Source organism: Tachypleus tridentatus, chromosome 6 (genome assembly GCF_004210375.1).
Source record: "Tachypleus tridentatus isolate NWPU-2018 chromosome 6, ASM421037v1, whole genome shotgun sequence".
NCBI lineage: Eukaryota > Metazoa > Arthropoda > Merostomata > Xiphosura > Limulidae > Tachypleus > Tachypleus tridentatus.
This window is the reverse complement of record NC_134830.1, coordinates 91,285,110-91,294,231: the sequence shown is the minus strand read 5'-3', so window position 1 is coordinate 91,294,231 and position 9,122 is coordinate 91,285,110. Positions and strand designations below refer to the sequence as shown.

Genomic DNA, 9,122 nt, shown 5'->3' with positions numbered 1-9,122 from the left:
ATTCTCTATAAATAGCTTTGAAATCAATAATTAAATATTTTATATACAGTTAGGACTAATTTTCAAAGTATTGTTTCCTAAAAGTCTGGAATTTAGTGTAAAAGACGCAGTTAGAAAATTAATACAAATAAACAATAGTTTTTTACTTTGGCTTTACCTTTTCCTGAGGGTCGCGGGTTCGAATCCCTTTCCCACCAAACATTTATCTGTGGGGGCGTTATTATGTCACCGTAAATCCCATTATTCGTTGGTAAAAGAGTAGGCGGTGGGTGGTGATGAATAGCTGGCTTCCTTCTAGTCTTACACTGTTAAATTAAGAATGGCTAGCGCAGATAGCCCTCGTGTAGCTTTGTGCGAAATTCAAAACAAACAAACCTTTTCCTGATTATGCAAAGATGATATTCGTTATGACGTCACCCTACCTTCCAATGGTTTCAGACAGAGCGTTGTTGTACTTTGCTCTATTAGTACTCAAACACGTTTGTTGTGCTCAGTATAAAAAACACTTAACAAACTCGGGATTTTCTTTACAAAGTATCACAGCCTGAATTTGTTTAAAAGTTTGCAACTATGAGCTCGGCTTTATCATTTATGAAATATATCATTTTCACCTTTAACTTCATACTGTGGGTAAGTAATCATTTTTCAAGTTTTTTTGGTTCCGTTAGATTCAACATGTCCGCTTTCATTATCTATGAAAATATTTTGAAGCGGGAGTGGTTTAACAGTAGAGAGTTTTCGAAGTACACATTTTTTCTTGAACGGTTTTTAAAATTAACTAATTTGAACTTTATATATTTTAAAAACACATTTTGATAGTTTATTTGTACGAATTATTTTAAGTTAACAGAATGATTCTACAAAGAATTATTTATGAAGTGAGCCTTAAACAAATTTCACATCCATAACCATTCGTGTTCTTTCAAATGTTTTCTTAAATTTGTTGTAGTTCTACTTCAAATCACAAAATCATTAGTTAAGTTTACGTTATTTATAGTTTCACTAGAACTTAGGAATTCTTATTAATAAATATATAGGCTGGACTATAATGAATTTCAATTAAAACACTAACAACAATTATTCACTGTTTCATGCAATTTCTACAAGGATTTTTATATTAATAGTGTAATGATAACATTAGTTGGAATTTTGAGCGTTTGAAACTTTAAATGGTTGAAAGATCATGTAACTAGAGCTTGATCACGAAGAATGATTTGTTGTGTTACTTCTAGTTTAGTTTCTCTTTAAAGATGCTATGTCCCACCCAGTATTTATGCAGTCTTATATACAAACATCATTACATCCTACACATGACTCATATCCAAATACCATTATATTATAGTCATAACTAATATCCAAGTATTATTATAAATTACCCTTGATTGTCAATACAAAAAAATAAGACTCTTCACGCATCGTAGCACATTTTTGTGACTCAAACTTTTTTTGAAAAGTAATTAGGTCGTGAAAAATATTTACGTTTGGAAAACACAACGAACTTTATTCACATGCTATAACTGGAAGATGTTTCAACTTGATGAAATCTATTTTGAAATATAGCATGAGTATATTCCTTGAGTCGTAAGATAATGTTTGATAGGCATTATAATATTTTCCCAACCATATCTGGCAGGCCACTATGCATGTTGATTATGATGTTTAATTAAAACCTGCATTATACATTACGATGCAAGACGTTATCTCAGTTATAGAAGAAATTCATATAACAGTTTCTCTTTTGGTCGAAAAAGAACATCCAAGACGGTGGTCCGGTATATCCTAAATTTTATAGAAACAGTCCATCTAGTTGATAACTGCTTCTTAATTTATGAGAAAGTATATTTCTGTATTTGAAGAATGTTTTAACAGAAGCTATAGTTAGGTAGAGTTGATCCAATTTAATAGTGGAGCTACAAATAAAACAGAACATATTTGCAAACAGAAAGATGTTAATTAACAGGAGTTCAATTAATTAATTAACAGAAGATACTAATGCCCAAACTATACGTTAATTAATAGATGAGATAGTATTTCATCGAGAATTTTTAACAAAAATTACTAAACAGATGAATTGTTTCATTAACAAAGAAATTACTAAGACAATGTTATTATAACACCCATTAAGGGGATACTAGTTATAAAATGTTTACATACTGCAGTTAATTGCTTATTTCTTTTTGTAACACATAAAATGTTCTTGGAGACTTATGAGTTCCTACAGTTTGTGTTGTTTAACTAATGACTAATAAAATAATGGATTCCCAGTAAGTATGGTACGTGTAAAGAAAAGTACATACAAACGTTCAGCTGAAGTGATAACGTTAAGTAGATAATAGGACCTCATTTCTTTCTATGTTTTCTGTGATAAATACACAGTTAGAAGAAGAAATTCAGGTAAGAATTGTACTGAAAGACGGTTAGGATTGTAGACCGTGAAGTTTAGTTCAATTTATTTAATGGCATACAAATTCCAATCAAAACTTTCAATTTTTAGTGTTTCATTTAAAAATGAGTTTGTTAAATTACTAATGACATCACATGAAATTATGAATCCCATTAATTACGTTGTGGTTTTAAAATAGTTACTGTTTAATAATTGAAATATTTAAAAGTTGCAGTGAAAGTAAAATTAAGTCAAATGACTTGAACAATTGTTTTCACACTTATATAGTGCAAGGTTATTGTTACCTTCTGTACATTAATACAGACGTTAAATGTTTCATGACACAAAAAACTTTTAATGCTATGAATTTAACTTGTGACAAAACAAAAAGTGATTGTGTATAATAATAATATATATTATTAATCAAAACTCAAACGTTTATTTCGTTAAATGTTTGATGCAGTTTGTATTAAAATTTTATCTGTCCAATAAACCATCATTTGATGTTAATATTAACTTATAAAACTAGCCTCGTTTCAGTCATAAATGTGAATAAAATGTAATAGATGCCAGAGATGAATCAGTGTAAGATTTCTCTTGAACGTTTGCAACATATTCACTATCACTTTTTTTATCAGAACTGTATGCTAAAAACGTGTTAAAAGCATGTTTTATGTATGATTTTTATATTCTTATCCAGTGTTTTGGAGCCGCCCTGTTTGGATTAGGTATATGGATCCGAACTGATGAAGACTTCTGGGAATACGAAAATAATCTTCCTGTACAAAATTACTACCAAGCAACATATATTGTTATTACGGTTGGAGCAATACTTCTCATCATTGGATTTATTGGATGTTGTGGAGCTGCAACAGACAGTCTTTGTCTGCTATTAACGGTATTTTCTTCCCTTTCGTATTTATATTTACTTCTCTAGATTAAAAATGTTTACTCTGAATTCTACATTTTAATCCAAAATAAGTTCCATGGAGGCAATACTCCGTGCAAAAAAATAATATTTGAGCTCCAAACATGTTTTTGCTACTTTTACTCAAAATGGCTCACATCACATTAATTCTGACATTCAGCAACTGAAGGTCACAATAAACAACGACAACCATATCGATAGGGGGATTTTCTAGTAAAGCATACGCTTTTGATAATACGGCTCAAAAATTTAATGTAATAGAGGTATAATCGTCGACAGTGATTTCATTACAGCTTCCTCTTAGTAAGATTTAATGATGTTTCCATTCGCCAATAGACGGAGCCGCAGATGTTTTTATCTATTTAAGTGTAAAGCTACAAAATGGGTTATCCGTACTGTGCAGCTTATCAATGAACCATTAAGCGGATTGGAGGGGGTAGCGGAGTTGAAAAACAAAGCTTAGATAATTTTGATGTGTTTTTTTAATGTAGGTGAGTGTTTTTTGTTAGTGTTATCATTTTTAGGACTTCGAGAAACGTACTTATAAATATTTGATTTTCACATGTCAAGTATTCATATTTTGCTAAGTTCAACTATACAAAAGTATATAGAGATCTGTTTTATTTTATTTCATGTTTACAATATGTAACTTGTCACACTTTACATCCAGAAACAATTAACTTTTGGGAATTCCTATCATAAAACGATATAGAAGAAACTGAATTACAAAACTTTTTAAAATTCAAGTAATTATACAGTTTGACGGAACAGAACATGTCGATAATATTTTATATTTAAAATAGTACAAATGAGTACAAAGAAAAATAGTTCTCGATAAATAGTTCAACTTTTCATTATTTGATAACATAGAACCGTCTTCTAAGGATCCATGTATCAGAAAATATTCTAATGTGTGATGATTTGAGAAATCCCCTGTTTCTAATTTCAGTCATTGTTACATAGAACGCATTCATAAATCCAGTTTTGGCAACAATATTATTAATGATGAAAACTAATTTCAGGTTAATACTCATAAATTACCCTTTTTCGCTAATACATAAAGAAAGTGGCCTAAACATGTTTCATCATCCCTGCACTTTACAATAAAAATATATCGGTATTTGATGTTCTCTAATTTAAAGTGTGGAATAAAACTATTAAATCTAAGTTTGATTAATTAACAATCATTTAACTACTCTAAGGAAATAAATGTAATTAAAACACTGTGTTTACTATTCTCAGTAAGGAAACATTTTGAGGATCAAGAAGCTCTGTTCGTTTCAAAGTACACTGAGAAGGAAATAGCGTTATAAAGAAATTTTATTGATGTCTGCATCAAGACCATTAGCAAGTGGTGTATAATTCATTTTTTATTTTAGTTCAGAAAGGCTGTCTTTAAAATTATGATCATGTTGTTTCATCTGAAAAAAACTGTAATTTGATTCCCAATTATGTTTTGTAAATACAGTACTCAGAGGCAAAAAACGGAGAAAACTGAAATGTAAAAATCATAGATGGCAGCACTAACATCTGTATTAACCAATTACATTGCAGACATATTTAAACGGTTTTACTTGTAAATTAGACTACAATAAAATTAAATACCTCATCAGGTAGCAATATTAATAATGTCTTTCAAATTTCATGTAACTTAGAATACTGTAATCTAACGTATCAACCAAAATATACATGTAAAAACGTTATTAGCACAAATACATTCGCAGTCAAAATATTAAGTGGTGAATCCGATGAATGTTTGTTTGTTTAAAATTAAGCACAAAGCTACATAATGGGCTTTCTGTGCTCTGCCCACCAAGGGTATCGAAACCCGGGGTCCCAGCATAGCCAAGCGTGTTAAGGCGTGCGACTCGTAATCTGAGGGTCGCGGGTTCGCGCCCGAGTCGTGCCAAACATGCTCGCCCTCCCAGCCGTGGGGGCGTTATAATGTTTCGATCAATCCCACTATTTGTTGGGAAAAGAGTAGCCCAAGAGTTGGCGGTGGGTGGTGATGACTAGCTGTCTTCCCTCTAGTCTTACACTGCTAAATTAGGGACGGCTAGCACAGATAGCCCTCGAGTAGCTTTGTGCGAAATTCCAAAAACAAACAAACAAACACACAATCGAAACCCGGTTTTTAATGTGTAAGTAGTAGACTTAATCCACCATTACTTATCAGATATCTGTATGCTATTTAGCACAAAGTTGTACAATGGCCTATCTACGATGTGCCCACTGCGAGTGTCAAAACCCGATTTTAACTATACAGGCCCTCACGTGGAGGATTTAGACCATTCGACCTAACTAAGAATGTATTATTTTACATTTAATGAATCATAGTATCGTGAATTCAGTAATCAATACTTGGAATGGTTCAAAAGGTACAATTTTATGACGTAGGATATTGGTAACAAATTTGTTCAAGACATTACGATAATAATTCTGCTACGGAATGATGATTATAAAACAATATACCCCCAAAAGTATAATATAATAAATTCAGAATTATCTTTAGTTTTTCCAATCTCTGTACACCTTAGTAGAACAAGTTAGTTAAACACGTATTTAATCCACGTAAATCTCACTATGAAAATTTGCTTCCACTAATTACTTTAAATTCAATATGTCGTTTCAAACCACTAGTCATTTCTTCGTCATAAGCTGAAAGTGGCAGTAGCTGCTTTCAGGAAATATCAAAATAGGTTTTAAGAATCAAGTCGAGTTCAAAAAGGTTATATATCCAAGAATAAAATGCAACCCGATAACTGGCCACTCCTAATGTTATTTGATGGCATAAGAACTTTACAAATTTTAACTTAATTTGAAAATAACGTTGTATACTTTTTTTTTATAATCATGGTCAGTTTAGTCAAAGGTTTTATCAAAGTCTAAACTTGGAATCGCCGTACATTTAGTAATAGTAGTTAAAGCCGTTAAATCTTTTGTATCACGAATATACTAGTTATAGATTAAGTCTTAATGTTATTAACACTCAAACAAATTACCTTTCTTATGCAGGCACACAAACACTTAACTAGAAGTTTGAAGTCTATAAAAAGCAAAGAAGCAGATCACGATTTACAAATTTCAATGTTTGTTTTTTGAAGCTGGCGCATAGCTACTCGAGGGCACTCTGTGCTAGCCGTCCCTAATTTAGCAGCGCAAGACTAAAGAAAAGGCAGATAGTCATCATAGCCCACCACTAACTCTTGAGTTACTCTTTTACCAACAAATAGTGAAACTTACCGGCACAAAATAATGCCTCCAGGGTTGAAAGGGCGGGTATTTTTGATGTGCCTGGAATTCGAACCTGCGACCTTCAGATTACGAGCCGATTGCCCTAACCACCTGGTAACGCCGAGCCAAATTTCAATGTAACTGTTTATCTTAATGATACTGACAATTTTTTTCGTATTTTTACAGCAAATCTTTTGTATGAAAGTTTTTCTTATAGTTAATTTTCAGTTCGTGACAAAACATTTAACAAGAAGATCAGTAATGACGAGTTTTGTAGGCTTCATTTGATGTTTAGAAAATTTCTAGCAGTATAAAATAAATTTGGCGAATAATCAAAAAACTGAATTACTAAGAATACGTTCAATGTTAGAGTAGAGTAAAGAAGTCTATCACTACTTTACAAAGTTCATTCTACCTGTGAACGTTACTTAAATCCTATTTTATTACAGGTTTACAGATTTTACATTCAGGAAGGTTTTTTTAACACAGGTACAACGTTTCGATCGTTCTGAAGTTCGTAAACTTTAACGGGAAAAGGGTGTTTATATTTGAAACAACATTCAACAATTTTATAATTTATTTAAATTTTATGATTAATAGTGGTTACTTATGCATGTGCATGTCATACTGCATGACTTGATAGACTACTTATGGTTGAAAAGCAAAAAGATCAATAAATATGGAAATATGGAACATGTTATGAGAAGTATTTGCATAAGTTTGTTTGTACAGAATTAAGCACATAGCTACACAATAAACTATCTGTGCTCTGCCCACTGCGGGTATTGAAACCCGATTTTTTGCGATGTGAGTCCGAAGATATATCGCTGTGCCACTGAGGGGCATATTTGCATAAGATTAACAATGAGGGGGAGGGGAGAATAACGACCAAAGATATATAGAGATGATATATTTGTTAATTGTGGTACTGTTTGATTTTATTAATAAAGCTTCTCTGATTTCTTGGTTAGTGTCTGTTTCATCTCTCATTATGGCGACATTTTTCATTCAGAAAAAACAAGATTTGTTTTGCTCACATCTTTATGGATTTGAGAAGTTTTTTCTTGTGTGTGTGAGTGTATGTTTTTTGCCTTTGTATTCACGTTTCATTCTGTATCGCCTATGTAAAAGGGCTGGGCAGTTGTTACATTCTATTTCTTAACTATTTCCAAGTGGCGTTGTTTCGTTATATAATTTCTAATACGTGCTTAAATTTAATTTAATTTAATTTAATTTCTAATAAATATAGTCGTTAATTTAAAATGATAATTATATGTTAGTATTTTTCAACTATGTGACTATATGTGGTATAGTGCAAGTGGTTTGACTTCCTTTGTTTTATAGAGCGATTTGGAGTTTGTGTGTTTGATGAACTGTTTTTTAAATCGTTAATATTGTAACTATCACAATATGAAACTAAGTTAAGTGTGAGTTTTGTTCATCGATCTTTTCTGTGTATATGTAGTGTATGATATATTTAGAAGGTTTTTTAGTATTTAGGTTATAATGGGTTACTTGATTAGAAAACCATTTTATGTCATTTTCGACGTTTTTGTGTTTTATAAATTTTAATGGTGAATTGAAGCCTTGAGTGTTTAGTGTGATGTTGTATTTAAAAATATATCTTGTAACTTTGATTATGTTGTTGTTGCTGTTGTTTCTTATTCAGCACAAAGCACTATGTGTGCTCTGCCCACCGTGGGTATCGAAAACCTGTTTCTAGCAGCAGAAGTCTGCACACATATCACTGTGTCGCTGGAGGGAGTTTTGACTCTGAATTTTGAAGTGTATATCTTCGTATAGGTTGTGTATGTGTTGAAGGAATTTTGTTTTTTTGTCTTGACAAGTAATGTCGCAAAAAATGCCGACTAATAAATAAATAAATGGCTCAGTTCACACACATTGATATTCACATGCATAAGTAACCACTATCAACTGTAAAATTTAAGTAAGATGTTAGGTTGTTGAAAGTCGACTTAGATACCAAAACATTCTTTACAGTTAAAACCTGTGTACTTGAGAGCAATCGCGCAATTACAATTTTAAAAACATTCTTCACTGTAAAAGCTGGAACTTTTTATGGTAATTATTACATAAACACAAAACGAGAATAATAATCATTTCTATCTGTTTTTGTTGTTGTTTTTAATCATGCATGGGTTGCATGTTGGGTACAAAGTGTGCACTAAACTAGAAGAAATGTTGAAGTGAAAATCAAGATAAAATCAAATGTTAGTTCGTTTTAGTAGTTTAACGTATTTCATTTTTTTATTATTCATAGACGGAATGACTTATTAATATATTTTTCAGTAGCTAAGCCACTGTCTTCACTTTGATCTTCTATTTTACTTTCAAGACAGTTCAGGACGAATTTTAATCTGAAGGTTTATAAATTGCTGTGAAACTGCTATTCGGAAACTGGTATTTTATGTTGACATGCTCATTAATTACAATTGTGTTTTCGTTATCAAACATAAGAATGTGAATAAGATCTCCAGTAACAATGCTAGTAGGATATCAGACTGCAAAGTCTGAGGAAACGTTTCAACTATTGAATTATTAAAAACAAAGCTAATT

At 31.5% G+C, this 9,122-nt stretch overlaps 1 protein-coding gene across 3 annotated transcripts in view; it reads left to right on the top strand.

The window, feature by feature from the left end:
- The first annotated feature begins 429 nt into the window (after positions 1-429).
- Positions 430-9,122, top strand: part of LOC143253030 (CD9 antigen-like) — a 43,342-nt gene continuing 34,649 nt past the window's right edge. Inside the window, exons 1-2 of one of the 3 annotated variants that reach the window (XM_076506116.1) lie at positions 430-630; positions 3,084-3,281. In XM_076506116.1, the coding sequence (XP_076362231.1) occupies positions 571-630; positions 3,084-3,281 (258 nt within the window). In that variant the 5' untranslated portion in view covers positions 430-570. The remainder of the gene's footprint in view (positions 631-3,083; positions 3,282-9,122) is intronic. The other 2 variants (XM_076506114.1, XM_076506115.1) reach the window with 2 other exon arrangements.